At 41.0% G+C, this 20,092-nt stretch overlaps 1 protein-coding gene across 1 annotated transcript in view; it reads right to left on the minus strand.

The window, feature by feature from the left end:
- Positions 1-18,860, minus strand: part of mtpap (mitochondrial poly(A) polymerase) — a 46,610-nt gene extending 27,750 nt beyond the window's left edge. Inside the window, exons 1-4 of the mRNA XM_052015585.1 lie at positions 18,696-18,860; positions 4,918-5,090; positions 2,599-2,832; positions 1,658-1,882 (exon numbers count right to left, since the gene is read on the minus strand). Of these exons, the coding sequence (XP_051871545.1) occupies positions 1,658-1,882; positions 2,599-2,832; positions 4,918-5,090; positions 18,696-18,831 (768 nt within the window). The 5' untranslated portion in view covers positions 18,832-18,860. The remainder of the gene's footprint in view (positions 1-1,657; positions 1,883-2,598; positions 2,833-4,917; positions 5,091-18,695) is intronic.
- Between the last annotated feature and the right edge of the window lie 1,232 nt (positions 18,861-20,092).

Below are 20,092 nucleotides of genomic sequence, written 5' to 3' on the forward strand. Positions count from 1 at the left end.
CTGTGCCGCCCAATGTTAAGCTTAACATTATTTCAGATATATCAGACATTATGGGCCTAAGGGCCTGTTCTATGATCTATGAATCATGACCTTTCCTCAACATTGCAAAGATCAAATCATTTGGTTCCTGCCAGAAAATACATACCTTTCCACTCACTTCATCAGTCTCCCTAGTTATCACCGCAGAGCGATTAGGCCATTTGTGAACTCAGCCTTCTGTAAAACTTTAAAAACAATTCCTCACCTGATCTCATTCATCTCCTTCTACTTATAAGCCCTCCTGTCAAATGAGCTGCAGAACCATCATCACTGTCTCTGTAAAGTCCTCCAAATCCACTGGCAGGATAAGCAAATCAATGTCAGCAAGCTCCCCCACACCTACACCCCAACATACCCGAATTACACTTTATACCAGATCAGTAACTTTCCAGTCCTCCAGTATTAAGTCTGTCATCAAATATTAATGAATGATCATTAAACCCTGTACTTTTTCCTTCTTTTGTGTCTGAGGTATATTTTATTTGGCCCTGTCAATTTATCTACTTTTAGAAATACCACATCACTTGTTATGTTCTCTACATTTATCGTTTCCAATACTTCACATTCTTTCTCCTTAATGCAAGTGCTTATTTGATCTCGCTCTTTTGTGAAGAGGAATACAAAGTATTCATCGAGACCTTTACGTCTTCTATCTCCACACTTGGGCTACTGCTTTGGATGCCTAATTCTCTTTCCCTTCATAATTACAGAACAAACTCGAGAGTTTTCCTTCATTGAAAGCTTATCCACTTCAATGTCTTGCAAGCAGCAGTGAGTGTCTACATAATTTCTTTTGACAGTATTGATAAATAAATGATTGTTGGCCAGTCACTGAAAGACCATCCTGGTATACTTTGAACAGTATTATGAATGTTGTATGTACATCCAAATGAGTACACCAGAACCTAATTTAGTAGTTCAGCTGAAAGGCAGCACATCTCAAAATGCAGTACCTATACAGATTTATATTGCAGCATCAACCTGCATTATTAATCTAAACATGAAGCTCAAATCCAAGAAATTTCAAATAGTTATATCAGAACTGATTTGTCAGAAAACTCAGATGCAAAAAGAACCTTCTGATATTTAACCATTTCATTGATCCAATAGCAATGCATTCATTGAGATATTATTGTCCAGCAAATCATGGAAAAAAAAATTGTTACATTTATTTCATTAACTACACAATATGTCACAGTTCTGACAGAGTCTGGGAAAACAGCAAATGATTATATTTGATCTCATTCTAAATGACATCTGAAAGGTCAATGTTTATTACAGATATCTATCTAATAATTACATAAAAATAAAGAGAGCAACCAGTGTCTGTTCATGAACTGCTACTAGTTATCCACAAGTTGAGATCAATTCCTGGCTTCAGATTCTGTAATTGTATGATCATTTTGCATTCTTTGGCTGCAGGTTTATTGCTTCTATAATTTAAATTCACAACAAAATTAATCCTGCATGCTACATTGCAATATACCATCCAATGCTTCTTAAATATATCATACAATAATTAAAAGCTGATAAGTAAATAGAATAATTTTATGCAATATGATTTTGATTGACAAGCACGAAAACTCAATTTCCTCTGCTGAATTACAGTACTTTTTACCTTAGTGTTGTTTCTTCCACAAATGCTGTCCAGATCCAGAAACATGTCTAGGTCACAGCCCATCTTGCCAAAATTATTTACAGATGACCCAAATGGTTTAATTGAACATTCTGGAAAGTAAGCTGCCGCAATTTCCTTTAGTAGGGAGCACACAAGGAAACGAAGACGTGTATTCTCTTCAGTCAGCTGGCTCTCTTTGAGGACAGTGAATAATTGTTCATCTATCTGAGAGAGAAAAGACAGTAACAGTTAATCTACAGCCCTCAGGTAGAACACCTATTAGATGTCCAATTAACAGACATAGATGGCTCATAAAATCTTGTTTTTTTTCCTGTAACTGAAGTGTACAAATTCAAAACGTGCACCTCAACCTAGGTTTGGAAAGGCAAAACCTGTCACAGGTTGTTTTCTTACAATACATGGCTCATAGTACCAAATCAACTTCACACTTCGATCATCACTAATCCAAGCCATACTGACCTAATTGAGCTTTATAAGTAAAACAAATTAAAGAACATTATTCAGGGTTTCTAAATAAGTTCAGAATTCATCACTCACATCAAAGCAAACAACCACAATATCCAATTCCATCATATTATTGAACATGTGAATTTACTTTTCTGAAAGTAAATAAGTTTCACTGCCATTGCAACATAAACAACACAAACTTCACACTGTTATAAGACTATTGAACAGTCCCCTAGTAAGATAAGATGGACTCTTAACCTCACAATCTATTTCATTATGGCCTTGCACCTTATTGTCTGCCTGCAATGCACTTTCTCTGCAACTGTAACATTTTAGAGTTCTGTTATTGCTTTTCCCTTGTACTATCTCAATGCACTGTGTAATGAAATGATCTGCATGGATGGCATGCAAAACAAAAGTTTTTCATTCTATCTCGATACACATGACAATAATAAATCAATTTAATAACTTACACTCTTGGCTCCAGAAAGTTTCAGTAAGAGTTCATTAGGAGGGATGACAGATTGTTTAAGCTGTGGCACAGAAGGATGTGTAGAAGTCAGCGATCCAACATGTTTATTCCTCAAATTAAAAAACCTGGATTTGAACGGAACAGCACATTCATGCTGGAGGCTTGGGATAGTGGAAGAGTTTTGGACTGCTTCTATACTTTCTTTATCAGAGAACTCCACCAGTGCATAAATACCCTGTGGAACATTAAGAAAAAATTAAGAAATAAACTGTGATTGTTTTATCATACACATTTGTAAACTATCATGATTAAAACAGTCATGCAAAACTTATCCTGCTAAAGACAAACTGTGTAACATTTCAAAGCGTTTGCACTAAGCATGTTACAAAGGTACTTTGGTGCACCGATTTTGTCTTGAGATCCCTCAAGGTTGCCACGCTGGTTGATAGGGTCGCTAAGAAGGTGCATGGTGTGTTGGCCTTTGTTAGTTGGGGTATTGAGTTCAAGAGCCATGAGGTAATATTGCAGCTCTATAGAATTCTGGATAGACCACACTTGGGAGTATTGTGTTCAGTTCTGGTCACCTCATTATTGGAAGGATGTGGAAACTTTAGAGAGGGTGCAGAGGAGATTTACCAGAATGCTGCCCAGATTGGAGAGCATGTCTTATGAGGATAGATTGAGCAAGCTAGGGCTTTTCTCTTTGGAGAGAAGGAGGATGAGAGGTGACTTGATAGAGGTGTACAAAATGATAAGAGGCATATATCAAGCGAACAGTCAGAGACTTTTTCCCAAGGTGAAAATGGCTAACACGAGGGGGCATAACTTTAAGGTGATCGGAGGAAGGTAGAAGGGAGATGTCAGAGGTAAGTTTTTTTTAAACACAGAGAGTGGTGGGTGCGTGGAACGCACTGCTGGCAGAGGTTGTGGGGGCAGATACATTAGGGACATTTTAGAGACTCTTAGATAGCCACATGAATGATAGAAAAATGGAAGGCTATGTGGGAGGGAAGGGTTAGATAGATCTTAGAGCAGGATAAAATGTCTGTACTGTGCTATGTTCTATTAACACCCTAACTATACAGACTCCTGAGTGCAAATGAGCTCAAAGGTCTGGATTTAGTATATTTATAGTGGATTAAGTCATTGAAATAGAAACATAGGACCTCTCCCCTTTGTCTGGGATAACTGACTTTGTTTTAAATGTCCAGTCTGAAAGTCAGCATCTCCAATGCCTAGATTTTTCTGCTCCTGGGAATGGGAATGGAATGGCTCTTTCGTTGCCACCATGGATGCAATGACTTTCTTCCTCTTTGCTTCAATTTCTGTGATCTTTGCTTTCCTTCTGCTCGATTGAGTGAACAAATGTCATGGCAAGTATGAATCTAATTTTGTATTTCAAAATGATCCACTTTCATCACAATATTAAAATCAAACATTATTCTAAGGTACTTGCACTTTACTAACTTGGACTGTCCAGATTTTAATATTTAAGTTTACAGATGGAAGAAATTACATTAATAACCTAATTTATTCAGTAGTTACATCCACAAAGTGAAATGTTCTCAGCCTGCTAAATAAACCTTGTTTGACCAACATACACTGCACTGTGTAATGAATGGATCTGTACGAACGGTATGCAAGTTTTTCACTGTACCTCGGTACAAGTGACAATAATAAAGCAATACAATTAATGGACACAAAATGCAGTACTGTTGATTTCCTATGACCAATGAACAAGCCTGGGACTCTCTTAGTCCCCTAAGTATTACCCTGTCTTTTCAGAAATGCAACAGATCTGCCATTATTTCCAGAATGGTTTAATATTCAAGCTCACAAAAACTGTTTCAAAGATGTGACCAAACCTGGGTAATGTCGCATTCACTAAAATTAGTAATTTTAGCATGACATGAACAGGTTCTGAATGCAGCTAAATCACTGATAATATAAAAATCTTAAAAATGCTACATTCTATAATTAATTGAATGTAGAGTAGACAAAGTATATGATTTCAAGGACAAAATATTTAAGCTTCTTCTTTACAAAATTAGGGTATAGATGAATATTGAATTATGTTATACAACTTTTTTCTCTCTGTAGAACAACAATCGAGACCATAACTGCATAAGAACTAAGTGCAGGAATAAGCCAATATACCCCTTGTGGTGCTTTGTCATTCAATAAAATCATGGCTGTCTTTTACCTCAGAACCCCTTTTCTGTAGTAACCCCAATTCTAACTGCAGGGTCAAGGAGGCAATTTTACTTACATTCATAACAGTATGTAACTCAATATTTAAGTTCTGGTTTATAGCACTTACAAAAGTTTCATAGAAGAAATATTTATTGATTGTTCCATAGCTTGCTAGGTATTGGTAGAATTTCTTTTCCGTGACATTGGGAGGACAGCTAACCAAAATTGTGCGTTCTGCTTGTTCATGCCTTGCTGCTTGCAATGCTGAGAAACTCTTTGCCATAGTTTTTTCAGGTAAATCTGAAAATGAAAAGTTGAGAAGTACTCAAAATGAAATGAAGCATACAATTAACAATTGTATTAAGCAAAGTGGCAAACATATGGGGTAAATCGCACAATGCAATACCAACATATAAATGCATTATTACGAAATTCCTTTGTCAGTTTGGTGCGTTCCCATCTCTATCATAGAGAGTTATGGAGGTTAGATCACTGGAGGTTGATACATTTTTGAAAGATCAGGGACTTGAGGACCAACTGCCTTGAATTGGCACAGAAGAGTTGAGGTCTAATAATATTGAATGGCAGAGCAGGCTTAAGGGGCCAGGTGGCCTACTGCTGCTCCTATCTTCTTGTGTTTTGCAGTGTTATTTTGAACAGGTCAATGATTTTGTTAAAATAACAGTGAGAGAAATAAGATGGAAACATGTTTGCTCATGCCACAGTACATATAAGCAATGATCAGTAACAAACATTTACAAAGCTTAAAACAAGTACACAAAATGAATCACTGCAACTAGTTGGTTTGCTTATTCAGGTCTTTAAGAAGTTCACTCTTCTTCAAATTTAAAACTAGTTAATTGTTAATGCAACAGCAACTTAGTTTACTGCAATTTTCTAAGACACTTCACAGAAGCATTTTCAAACAAGTTTTTCCCCCCACCCAACCACAAATGGAGGCAGATGACTAAATACCTGTCTGAATGATAAGTTTTAAGCAATACAATGAAGGAGTAAAATGATAGTAGAGGAACAGCAAGATTTAGAAAGGAGTATCCAGAGCAGAAGATTTTGAATGCTGATGGTGGAGCAATTAAAATTAGGGATCACTAAGAGGCTAGAATTGAAAGTGTGCTTTTACCTTGTAAGTTTGTAAGGCTAGAGGATATTTTAAAGGTAAGGAGGGGCAAGATCATGGCAGTCAGGTGGGAGTAGGGGGGTTGAAATTAAGCTGAGAATTTAAAAAAGATGTTGTTTAACCTATGTGGCTCAGTGAACACAGGGGTCTGGTTTCTTTCTTGCATAATTTATGTTTTTCTTGTGAATGTTGTGTATCTAATGTTATGTGCCTGCAATGCTGCTGTAAATAAGTTTTTCATTGCACCAGTGCATACATGTACTTGTGCATATAACAATAAACTCAACTTTGACTTTGAGAAGTCCCCAACAAACGATACTTGGTGAGTAAAGACAATAACAAGAGAATTTCAGATCAGCTAAGTGAACAAAGGCAAAACATAGGAGGACAGAATAATGAGGTCTTGAAGTAACAAGAACAAGTGGCTGAGAAGGGGCAGGATCAGGTGATGTTCCAGGGATAAAAGAAAAAGGTTTCAGTAATGGTACCAATGTATCCAAAACTTATCTAGTCGTCAACCGTGACATTATCAAGCTATGAGATAGAGATGAAATCAGCGGCTGGGAAATGATGTTTTGCAGCAGCGAGTTAAGTCAATGGTTTCAGTGTTCTCAATATTAGAAAATTCTGATTATTCCTCACAGGATTTTCTGCAAGCTAACCAAAACAGTTGGAGGCAGTGTGGAAAAATGATGCAAAAAAGCTGAGCTGAGAAATAGGTAGGGTCTAAATATAGACCTTTGGGAGACAGCAAACTTTTGAAATAAGTAATCTATGCTCAGTCTTGATAAGGGAACTCCAGAAGGATAGAGAAAACACTTTAAGGATGTTCTCAAAACTTCCCTATAAAAGTGTAATATCTTTACCAAATCATATCTGATTCCTGACCTCCCAAAATGGAGGAACAACAGCAGCCAGAAAGGTTGTGGAGGCCTCAAGCTTCGTGACCATGCACAACAGCAGTAGGAGTGCACAATATCCAAACTACACACTCACCACATCAAAATCCACATGCTTTATCTACGCCAGAGTCTGCAGACCCTCCATAAAATCCTTCAGCCAGAATCTAGAGCCTGGCTACCCAACACAAATATACCTGAGAATATGTGACATATGTGAAATATGGTGTAGGCAGTGTACATTTTGATAAGACATTCAGGTTTCGGTCACATCCATAGCAATTAAAGAGTTGGGAGATGTAGTAAACAAAGCTTTACCAAGATGCAAGTCCATAACTCATTGAAAGTTGCTACACAGGTAGATATGGTGGTTAAGGCGGCTTATGGAATGCTTGAATTTATTAATCAGGGTATTGAGTATAGGAGTCAAGAAGTTATGATGCATCTCTTTAGAACTCTGGTTAGGCCACATTTTGAGCATTGCGTGCAGTTCTGGTCAACTCACTATAGGAAGGATGTCAGGGCTTTAGAGAGGGTGCAGAGGAGGTTTACCAGGATGCTGCCTGGGTTAGAGGGCATGTGCTTTTAGGAGAGGTTGGAGAAACTTGGGCTCTTTTCTCTAGAGCGGCGGAGGCTGAGGGGTGATCTGTTGGAACTGTATAAAATTATGAGGGGCATAGATAGGGTGGACAAGCAATATCGTTTTCCCATTATTGAGCAATCCAATACCAGAGGGCATGCATTTAAGGTGAGAGGAGGTAGGTTCAGAACAGACGTGAGGGATATGTTTTTTACTCAGAGAGTGGTATATGCCTGGAATGTGTTGCCTGATAGGGTGGTGGAGGCAAATTCATTGGGGGCATTTAAGAGGAGCGTTACGGACTCAGTGTAAGTCCCTTTAAGATAGAGAGTGTGTGTGTGTGTGTGTGTGTGTGTGTGTGTGTGGGGCGTGCTTACGTCAATAGAAGATAAAGGACGTAATGACGTTGTTGAAGAAGTCAGAAGAGAGAGAGGGAGAAGGGAGAGAGACACCAGCCTGCTAGTTTTCTCTATCGATGGATGAGAAACTATAACTGTGTCTGCCACTGAAATCCATGTATGGAAGTTGGAAGTAATCCAGTGGAGTTCACTTTGTTGCTGACCTGTAGAAGGAAACAGGTATTTGTGTGTGGACGACCACGATTCGGATGCTTTTCGGGGTGAGGAAGTCACTACCGAGTAAACACTGAAATGTCGTTTGGGTTCCATCGTGGAACATTTGGATTTCGTATGTACTCTCTCTCTGTTTTTCTACATCTACGTCTGATCTTCAGACAACGGTGGTTGTTGAAGAAGCCCTTGCTCATGTTTCACCTTATGGCTTGCGGAACTGAACTTTAAGAACCGTTCCGGAACTTGGAGTTTGGGACTTTGACACACACACGAAGAGTTTAGTTTTTGGGGTTAACGTTCGAGGTTTAACATTTTTGAATTCTAACATACTAACATTTTTACTCTTATTTTACGTATTATCATAAGTAGTGATTAATAAAATAGTCTTTAACACTGAATCATGCTCAGTGTGGTTCTTTTGTTGCTGGTTCGTGACAAAATTGGGGGTTCGTCCGGGATAGTTCCCGAGATTGACGAGATTCGTCCAGGATCCAATCCAAAGATTAACGAGTGTCGTCTGGGATCGTTCCCCAGATTGACGAGATTTGTTCGGGATTCAATCCAAAGATTTTTGAGGGAGGTTTGATAAATTCTTTTTAATTGGCTTGTGTGTGTGGAAACCAGCAGCAATGGATATTAAGGCATTTTTGGAGTCACCAACCCTACAGGGATTGGAGGTGGCGAAAAAGGATGATTTGATAAAGATTGCTACAAAGCTAAACCTTACAGAAGTAAAGCAGTCTATGAGAAAAGCAGTTATTCATAGAATGATAGTTGACTATTATTTGGAGAAGGAAGTGTTTGAGTTGAGTGAGGTAGTTGGGTTTCCTGAGAGTAAACCAGTGATTTCTGATGTGACTTTTCAACCAGTGGAGTTGGGACAAAAAACGATAGAGGCCGAGCAAAAGAGATTAGAGGCTGAACGAGAGATAACTCGGATGAAGATAGAGGCTGATCTAGCAATGAAGCAGATGGAATTGAAGAGGATGGAGCTGGATAGTGAGGAGAAGGAGAAACAGAGGCAGCATGAGTTACAAATGAAGCGAAAGAGTTTGGAATCTGATTCTGATGATGGTTTTTCAGCCAGCAGGGAGGTTCGATTAGTCCCTCCTTTTGAGGAATCAGTATTTCCAACATTTTGAAAAGGTTGCTGAGAGTTCAAACTGGCCAAGGAAAGGATGGGCTCTTATGGTACAGAGTGTGATTAAAGGGAAAGCTCAAAAAGCTTATTCTGCTTTGTCTGCTGAGGATGCAGCTGATTATACCAAGGTAAAACAAGCTATATTGAAGGCCTATGAATTGGTACCTGAAGCTTATAGACAAAAATTTAGAGACTTGAGGAAATCTGCAGATCAGACTTATATGGAATTTGCCAATGGAAAGAGAATATGTTTTGAACGATGGTACACGGCTAAAAATGTAGATGGGGATTTTGATAAATTGAAAGAATTGATATTAGTGGAGGACTTTAAAAGATGTGTTCCAGCTGAATTAACAACATATTTAAATGAAAAGGCAGTGGAAACTTTACAAGAAACTGCTAGGTTGGCAGATGATTATGCTTTAACCCATAAATCCAAATGGGGACAACCTAAAACCTTTCAAAAGAGTTACAAGGACAATCCAGGTAAACCAGAGATTAAATTGGGAGGTAATCAAAAAGGAAAAGATAAAAAGAAGCCAGGGCTGGAGAAACCTGTTGAGCGTACTTGTTATTACTGTAGGAAACCTGGCCACGTGATATCTAATTGTGCCCTTTTGAAGAAAAGGAAGGAAGCTGTGCCCAATGCTTGCTTTCAGGCAATTAAAAATCAAAAAGGTTTAGGAGATGCTGTTAAAGATCAATCCTTGCAAGAGGTAAAAGTGGAAAAGTTGGAGGAGGTGAGAAAGGAATTCCGTTCTTATGTATCAGAGGGTTTTGTTTCACTGAATGAAGAGTCACCCCAGGTGCCAGTGAAAATTCTTAGAGATACTGGGGCTAGTCAATCTCTCTTGCTGGACAGTGTTTTAAATTTTGGTGAAGAAACTGACACTGGTGAGGTAAATCTAGTGCAAGGCGTTACAGATGACACCATGTCTGTCCCTTTACACAGGGTGATTTTAAAGTCAAAGTTCGTAGAAGGACCAGTCGAGGTAAGGATAAGACCTAGGTTGCCAGTGGAAGGAGTTTCTTTGTTATTGGGAAATGACCTTGCAGATGGAGAAATTGTTCCTGTGGTACGGTTAACAACCAAACCAAGGATTGATGAGTCTGAGAATGATCCAGATGTTTACCCATCATGTGCGGTGACTCGAGCTAGAGCTAAAGAATTAGCCAAGACAGACAGTCCGGTGCAGTCTGATGTGGTTCCTTGTGACAGTCCTAAACAGGAAGAAAATTATGATGCCTTATATGAAACTTTTCTGTCTTCACTGGAGGATCAACATCCTTATAGTGAGCCTGAATTTAAAGATTTGTCTTTGTCGAGGAAGGATTTTATGGTGGAACAGACAAAGGACCCTGAGTTGACAGAATTGAAAGAAAAAGCACTCTCATGTGAGGAGATTGAAAAAGTGCCAACTGGATACTATGTCAAAAATGGAGTGTTAATGAGGAAATGGAGACCTCCTCATGTTCCTGTTACTGAGGAATGGGAAGTTATTCATCAGGTTGTTGTTCCAAAAGTTTACAGGGATGAGATTTTAAACCTGGCCCATAGTATGCCTTTGGGTGGTCATTTTGGTGTGAATAAAACTGTAGGGAAGATCTTGAAACAATTCTATTGGCCTGGTTTGAGAAAAGATGTGGTGATGTTTTGTCGAACCTGTCACACGTCAGATGGTAGGTAAACCAAATCAAAAACCCCCTGTGGCTCCGTTGAAGCCAATTCCTGCTTTTGGTGAACCCTTTTCGAAGGTGATTGTGGACTGTGTTGGCCCATTACCAAAGTCTAAGACTGGAAATCAGTATTTGTTAACCATCATGTGTGCCACTTCTAGATTTCCAGAGGCAATACCCCTTAGAAATATTAAGGCCAAGACGGTGTCAAAGGCTCTTTTAAAATTTTTTACCTTGTTTGGTTTGCCAAAAGAAAGCCAATCTGATCAAGGTAGTAATTTTATGTCAAAAATTTTTCAACAAATAGTCTATGAGCTGGGAGCAAAGCAAACTGTATCATCTGCATATCACCCAGAATCTCAAGGAGCTCTGGAGAGATTTCATTCTACTCTCAAAAATATGCCGAAGACGTATTGCTTTGAAAACACAAAGGATTGGGACGAAGGTATTCATTTACTTTTGTTTGCCGTTAGAGAATCAATCCAGGAGTCAATAGGATTTAGTCCTTTTGAGCTTGTATTTGGACATAGGGTGAGAGGACCTTTGGAGTTGTTAAGAGAGCAATGGGTTAATGAGAAAGTGCACTTGAGTCTGTTGGACTATGTCCAAAAATTTAAAACTCGGTTGGAGAGAGTCTGCCAGCTAGCGAGAGAGAATTTGAAAACCAGCCAGATAAGAATGAAGACATATTTTGATAGACGTGCTTGGCCTAGGACATTTGCAGTGGGGCAAAAGGTGTTGGTATTTTTCCCTAGCCAAAATAATCCCTTGCAATCTCGTTTTTCTGGACCCTATGTTATTGAATCTCGAGTGACTGATTTAACATATATAATCAAAACACCAGATAGACGCAAGAAAACACAACTCTGTCATGTAAACATGCTAAAACCTTATTATGAGAGGGATTCAGTTGTGGCCTTGGTGGATGATGTAAAGGTTGTTTCTAGAATGCCTGATGTTGATGTTGAGGAAGGCCCATTTAGACCAAATATTGTTCCATCAAAACTAAAAAACCAAAATATCATGGAGAACCTTGAAACGAAATTGGACCATTTACAAGTTTCACAAAAACAACAGATGAGAGAATTAATTTTAAAATTTAAAAATCTGTTCCCAGATGTTCCAAACAGAACATTGATAATTACCCATGATGTTGATGTTGGGGATGCAAAACCAATCAAACAACACCCATATCGAATGAATGTGGAAAAAAAGTAAACTTGTTGATCAGGAAATAAAATACATGTTGGAAAATGATATTATTAGACATTCTACTTCAAATTGGAGTTCGCCCTGTGTTATTGTACCTAAACCTGATGGAACTGTTAGATTTTGCACAGATTACAGGAAAGTGAATGCTGTAACAAAGTCAGATGCTTACCCTATTCCTAGGGTGGATGATTGCATAGATAGAGTGGGAAAGGCAAAATTTCTTACAAAGATTGACCTATTAAAAGGGTACTGGTGTGTTCCATTAACAGATAGAGGAAGGGAGATTTCAGCCTTTGTAACCCCTTCTGGATTGTATGAATACAATGTTTTGCCATTTGGAATGAAAAATGCTCCGGCAATATTTCAAAGAATGATTAATTCAGTGATTCATGGGTTAAAACATACAGATGCCTACATTGATGACTTAGTGACTGGGAATGATACTTGGGAAGATCACATCTCTGCGTTAGAAAGGTTGTTTGAAAGACTTTCCAAGGCTAACCTTACAGTTAACTTGGCTAAAAGTAAATTTGGCCATGCCACTGTGACGTATCTTGGTTATGTTGTAGGTCAAGGCAAGCAAGCTCCTGTTCAGGCAAAAGTTCAAGCAATATCTGAGTTCCCTATTCCCACAGGTACGAGGACTGTTAGAAGATTTTTGGGAATGGTTGGATATTATCGAAAATTTTGTAAAAATTTTGCTGATATTGCTCTTCCCCTAACTAATCTTCTGAAGAAGGGAGTAAAGTTTGTTTGGACAGATTCTTGTCAAGAAGCATTTGAGAAGCTGAAAGCCATTTTATGCTACCATCCTGTGCTCAAAACACCTGACTTTGAAAGACCATTTTCATTAGCAGTAGATGCCAGTGATGAAGCTGCAGGAGCTGTGTTGTTGCAGAAGGGTGACCTTGATGATATTGACCATCCTGTAGCTTACTTTTCAAAGAAATTTAATGAGCATCAAAAGAATGATTCCACCATAGAGAAAGAATTACTGTCACTTGTTTTAGCCTTACAACATTTCAGTGTATATGTTTGCACCGCTCAGAAACCATTGATGTTTCTGAGCCGAGTCAAAAACAAGAACAGAAGGCTGTTAAACTGGAGTTTAATTTTGCAAGAGTTTGATCTCATGATAACTCACATTAAAGGCAAAGATAATGTGATTGCTGATTGTCTTTCCCGATGTTAAATGGGAAACATGTATCTGTACTAATCTGATAGTCTGTAGTTGTGTAGAATGATAATTATTAACATTACTCTTCGTGTATGCGAAGAAGTATGCGCGGTTAAATTTTTCTTGGGGAAAATTTTTTTTAGGTGGGAGGTGTTACGGACTCAGTGAAAGTCCCTTTAAGATAGAGAGTGTGTGTGTATGTGTGTGTGGGGCGTGCTTACGTCAATAGAAGATAAAGGACGTAATGACGTTGCTGAAGTCAGAAGAAGAGAGAGAGAGAGAGAGAGAGAGAAGGGAGAGAGACACCAGCCTGCTAGTTTTCTCTATCGATGGATGAGAAACTATAACTGTGTCTGCCACTGAAATCCATGTATGGAAGCTGGAAGTAATCCGGTGGAGTTCACTTTGTTGCTGACCTGTAGAAGGAAACAGGTATTTGTGTGTGGACGACCACGATTCGGATGCTTTTCGGGGTGAGGAAGTCACTACTGAGTAAACACTGAAGTGTCATTTGGGTTCCATCGTGGAACATTTGGATTTTGTATGTACTCTCTCTCTGTTTTTCTACATCTATGTCTTATCTTCAGACAACGGTGGTTGTTGAAGAAGCCCTTGCTCATGTTTCACCTTATGGCTTGCGGAACTGAACTTTAAGAACCATTCCGGAACTTGGAGTTTGGGACTTTGACACACACACACACACACACACACACACACACGAAGAGTTTAGTTTTTGGGGTTAACGTTCAAGGTTTAACATTTTTGAATTCTAACATACTAACATTTTTACTCTTATTTTACGTATTATCATAAGTAGTGATTAATAAAATAGTTTTTAACACTGAATCATGCTCAGTGTGGTTCTTTTGTTGCTGGTTCGTGACAGGAGCTTGGATGGGCACATGAATGAGAGGAAAATGGAGGGATTAGCTATGTCGGCATAACATTGTGGGCCAAAGGGCCTGTTCTGTACTGTAGTGCATTTTGTGGGATGACACACAATGCAGCCGTGGCACAACAGTGGCAGAAGGAATGATTGCTTAAGCTGGTGGGCAGTTGTGTTTGCACTGCTTAATTCTGAACTACGTTGGCTCAGTACTTTATCCAGGTTGAGCTAATTTGCTTAGTATTGTGATTTAAAAGTATGTTTGAGATTATTATAATAACTTCAGCAGTTGAATTGGATCAAGCTGAGTATAGAAACAAAATCACATACATGCGAGTTCCGATCAGGTTGGATCTTCTCATATTCAGGTTGTTTTTTTTAATTTTACAGTCAAGTAGTCCTATTCAGAACCCACAAAAAAGTGGAAACAAGTCATCCATAATGCTGCGGGACTGCTTTAGAAGATATTGTCAGTAGTGTTACATAGGGAATTCCAATATTTTCACAACTTCAATGAATAATTGCAAATATATTTCCAAGGAAGTTGCATGACTTGGCAGGGAACTTGCAGTTGACATGCGCATATGATCGCTACCCTTGTTCTCTGGCTGGAGATTGATTTGGAAGTTGTTGTCAAATTTCTGGCGAATTGCTGCGGAGCACCTTGTAGGACGACAATCACTGCAACCGTGGTGCACCAGCAGGAGAGGGAATAAATGCTAAAGGTGGTAGGGAGTGAAAGTATACTGCCTCTTTCTGGATTGAGGTTTGGTTAACCAAAACCAGTACATGTATCATTTACAGAATGATAGGCTGTAACTGGTTAAATAGAGCAAGAAAATGCTGGAAACACTCAACGGGTCAGGCTGCATCTACATAGAATAGTACAGCACTGGATAGGGCGTTTGGCCCACGATGTTGTGCCAATCTTGATGGCAATTTGTACTAAGTGTCCTCTTCAAGTATATCATCCATATCCCTCCATTCCCTTCATATTCATGTGTCTATCTAAAAGCCTCTTAAACTCCAGCAAACTGCCTGCTTCCACCACTACCCTGGTAACCCATTCCAGGCACCTACCACTCTCTGCACAAAAAACTTGCCTTTTGTCACCTTTAAACTCCACCCTGCCCCCCCCCAAAAATCTTAAAAGCACATCCTCTGGCGTTTGATATTTCTACCCTAGAGAAAAGATTCTGACTGACTACCTTATCTATGCTTCTCATAATTTAAAAAACCTCTACCAGGTCTCCCCTCAGTCTCCAATGCTCTAGGGAGAACAACCCAAGTTTGGCCAACCTTTCCATATAAACTCATATCCTCTAATCCAGGTAGCATCCTGGTAAACCTCTTCTGCACCCTTTCCACATCCTTCCCATAAGGGGCAACCAGAACTGCACACAATACTCCAAGTGCAGTCTGACTAAAGTTTTACATAGCTGCAGCATGACTTCCTTACTCTTAGACTCAACACCCCTGCCAATGAAGGCAAGCATGCCATACAGCTTCCTTACCACCTTATCCACTTGTGTAGCCACTTTCAGTGAATTATGGACCTGGACCACAAGATCCCTCTGTACTTCAGTGCTATTAAGTCTATCATTAACTGTATACTTTCTCCTTTCATTTGACCTCCCAAAGTGCAATACCTCACACTTGCCTGGATTAAACTCCATCTGCCACTTCTCTGCCCATATCTGTAACTGATCTATATCCCAGTGTATTCTTTGTAGCCCATTACACTGTCCATAACTCCAATCTTGGTGTCATCTGCAAATTTGCTAATCCACCAATCTACATTTTCATCCAAATCATTGATACATATCACAGAGGTCCCAGCACTGATGTTCCTTGCAGAACACCACTGGTCACAGCTCTCCACCAGAATAACAGCCTTCCATCTCTACAGGAAGAGAAGGAGTTAGCGTTTCAGATCAGAGATCCCTCATCAGAACTGGGAAGGCAACAGGGAGGAGGGGAGATGTCTCTGATAGGATAAAGCCTGGGTAACCCTGGTCAATGAGTGAATGGGAGCAGTTAGAGTGAGAGCATAGACAAAAGAATGTAGGAGTTATGAAATACAGAGCAGATACAGTAAGGATCTCTGCCAGATCATCAGCTCCATTGCATTCTATATCTATATTAGAGCTGGTAAAACGTGATTTAATAAAAATGATGTAATGCCATTCAATCTCTCCTGCCTACCACCCTATCACAGACTTCCCCTTATTTCTCTTTTTCCCTTCCTATTCTCTCCATCTTAAAAAAGTTGTTTTTCTCCAGCTTTACTCAGTCTGACAAATGTTATCAACCTGATATGCAATTTGTTTCTCCTGCTACCGATAGCTAGCCTGCTGAGCATTATTCTGACATCCACAATAGACTTACTGTCCGCCTCCATCTATCAGCCACCTGCCTGTCTCCCAACTCCACTCCTGCCCTACCTGGCTCGATCTGCCAGTCATCCTTCACCCCTCTTAAGTCCACCAATCACTTCTGGCTCCTGCTCCACCACTCCCCCTCTCCATGCTCAGTACTGATGCAGGGTTTTGATTAGAAACGTTGACAATTTCTTTCCCCCAACAAATGCTGCTTGACCTGCTGAGTTCATCCAGCAGATGGTTTCCTGCAATATATTGCTCATGCATAAGATCCTAAGACTGATACAAAGCTAGTCGGGAAAATAATGAAGATACAATGAGCTGACGAAAGGACAGAGACCAGTTAAGTGAGTCGAGATGGATGGACTGTAAATGTACACTGCAAGTATTAATTTCTTCACTCACAGGAATTCCCTACCCCAGTGCGCTGTGGTGGTTAGCTGTCAAGGCCGACATCGATAGATTCTAGAGGCATTAAGGGAATCAACAGATTTGGTGTTTGGGCAAAAAGGAGGTAGAACATCAGCCCAAATAACCAAGCTTGAGCTGGGCTCAAGATACCATGTGGCCTACTCCTCAGAACATAGAACAGTACATCACAGGAACAGTCCTCCTGGCCCACAATGTTGTGCTGAACTAATTAAGCTAATGACACCTAATCCCTTTTGTCTACCCATGGTCCATATCCCTCCATTCTTTGCATATTCATGAGCCTAAGAGCCTCTTAAATACCTCTATCTTATCTGCCTCCACCACCACCCCTGGCAGGTCATTCCAGGCAAGCACCACTTAGTGTAAAATAAAACTTGCCCCGCACATCTCCTTCAACAAACAAAATGCTGGAGAAACTCAGAAGATCAGGCAGCATCTATGGAGGGAAATGAACCATCAATTCCCTCCATAGATGCTGCCTGACCTGCTGAGTTCCTCCAGCATTTTGTGTTTGTTGCTCCTGATTTCCAGCATCTGCAGTCTCTCATGGCCACACGTTTCCTTTGAACTTTCCCCCTCTCACCTTAAATGCATGCCCTCTAGTATTATTCAACCCTGGGAAAAGATACCCACTGTCTACTCTATGCCTCTCATAATCTTATAAACTTCTGTCAGGTCTCCCCTCAGCCTCTGACGCTCCAGAGACACCCTAGTTTGTCCAACCTCTCCTTATAGGATATACCCTCTAATCTAGGCAGCTTCCTGATAAACCTCTTCAGTACCCTCTCCAGCTGTTTGAGTGGTGTCACAACAACAACCTCGTACTCAACATCAGCAAGACTAAGGAATTGATCGTGGACTTCAGGAAGGGAAAGTCGGGAGAACACACACCAGTCCGCACTGAGGGGTGGAAAGTGTAAGCAGTTTCAAGTTCCTGAGTGAAAACATCCCAGAGGATCCTGGATTTATCCTGGGCCCAACACATTTATGCAATCACAAAGAAGGTATGTCAGCAGCTCTACTTTGTAAGGAGTTTGAAGAGATTTGGTATGTCACCAAAGACTCTTGCAAATTTCTAAAGATGTATGGTGGACAACATTTTGACTGGTTGCATCACAAGCTGGTATGGTGGCTCCAATGCACAGGATCACTACAGCGCCAGCAAACACGGTTCAATTCCCGCCACTGTCTGTAAGGAGTTTGTACATTCTCCCCGTGACTGCGTGGGTTTCCTCCGGGTGCTCCGGTTTCCTCCCACATTCCAAAAGACATACAGGTTAGGAGGTTAACATGGGTGTAATTGGGCGGCGCGGGCTTGTTGGGCTGGAAGGGCCTATTACCGTGCTGTGTAAATAAAGATCGCAAGAGATTGCCGAGGGTTGTAGACTCAGCCGGCTCCATCACGGGCACAACCCTCCCCACCATCGAGGCCACCCCCAGACCCGCACTCCCTCCTTCCCCCCTCCAACCCCCCCACCTCTTCCCCCCCAGACCCCTCCACACACCCCCCCCCCCGACCTGCTGGTGGCTCCACATCCCCCCACCTCTCTCCCCCCATAGACCCGCTGACTCCTCCACCCCCTACCCGGACCTGCTGATCGCTCAACGTCCCCCTCCCCCCGACCCACTGACCCCTCCACCCCCAGACCCCCCCCCAGACCTGCTGACCCCACCCCCGACCTCTCTCCCCCGCCCCCCCCCGGACCCGCTGACACCACCCCCGACCGGTCCCTAAAAACCGGCTCCTGGTCGATCCAGGCCCCAAGCGAACCGCTGCCCGTGTACGTCCTGCCCCGGATTTAACGGTCACCTGGCTCCTCGCTGCCATCCACGACGGACGCTGCCTCGACCGAGCCGCCGCCGCCGCTCCTCCTCCGGTAGGAGCCGCCGGGCCGCAGCAGCCGCTCCGCCACCTTCAGCCTGCGCAGCCACACGGAGGTCGCCATCTTCGCCAGGCCCACTGCGCCTGCGCACATCCGGTACGGACCGCTGCAGGATCCGAAATACAGAGCGCGTCTGCAGTAACTCCAGAGAATCCTGCAAGTGCTCAGCAGATCAGGCAGCGTCCACGGAAAGAGAAACGGTTAACGTTTCACGTTGATGGTCGTTCAGCAGAAACGACGATTAACATCTAAAAGGGTGGAAAAATTATTTTATTGAAGCACCCAGTACAAACATATGTATTAGGAGCGGGCCCCTGAGCCACTTGAGCCTCCTTTACCTGATCTGATTGTAACTGCATCTTCATCTTCCTCTTACCCCACCCCTTTACCCTGGTAACATTTTAATCTTTTAACTTATTAAGAAATACGGTGAAGGATGAAATGGAAATGTGCGCCAGGACAGCTTAATAAAAGAGTGAGTGTGAGTGAGCCAGGAAAGAGTAAAACACTGTTGGAGAGAACGATCAAGGGCCTATACGTGCTGACACATGGCATTGAGGTGGATGTTAGAATGCAATAAGACCGCTTTGAGAAATGCTGAATACGTTGAATATTACCTGTAATCGTGAAGAGTGGAATTTCAACTGAATCCATGTGGTGTAAATCTAAGCCAGAGACATCAACTAAGGAAAGAGATGTGGCTGTGGAAATGAGTTTAGCAAAAACAAGAAGGAAACAGAAAACAAATGAGGCTGAACAAGGTAACACAGATAAATGGAAATCTCATCAAAGAACAGAACTTCTTCAAGGTAGGCATTCCTTCAAGAAAAGTGGCAAAGAATTTTTTAGTCATGAAAATGTAAAAAAAAATCCCCACAGATGCTGGAACTACTCACTAGGTCAAGCAGCACCTGTTAGAGAGAAACAGTTAACATTTAAGGTTGATGACCTTTAAACAGGCAGGTCATGATGTGGTGTGGAGGAACAAAGAGACCTTTGAGTGTTATATTCACAGATCCTTAAAGAAGCCAGTATGGAGTCCTATCACCAATAAGCTAAGGCATAACATAAAGGACCAGGATGATTATGCCAGAACTGTCTATAGTGCATGTTACACTACAGATTGAATACTGCATATATTTCTAGTCATCACAATACAGGAAATGTGTGATTGCATGGAATTATCAGAAGGATCAAGAATGATGGGCCATGGATTTGAGGTAGTTAGTGGAAGGATTGGGTGATATGAGAGGAAGAAAATCACCCAGTAGATTAGAGGGACCTCGAGATGAAAGTCTTAAACAGTAGTAGAAGCAAAAATCTT

The sequence above is a fragment of the Pristis pectinata genome, chromosome 5, assembly GCF_009764475.1.
Source record: "Pristis pectinata isolate sPriPec2 chromosome 5, sPriPec2.1.pri, whole genome shotgun sequence".
NCBI lineage: Eukaryota > Metazoa > Chordata > Chondrichthyes > Rhinopristiformes > Pristidae > Pristis > Pristis pectinata.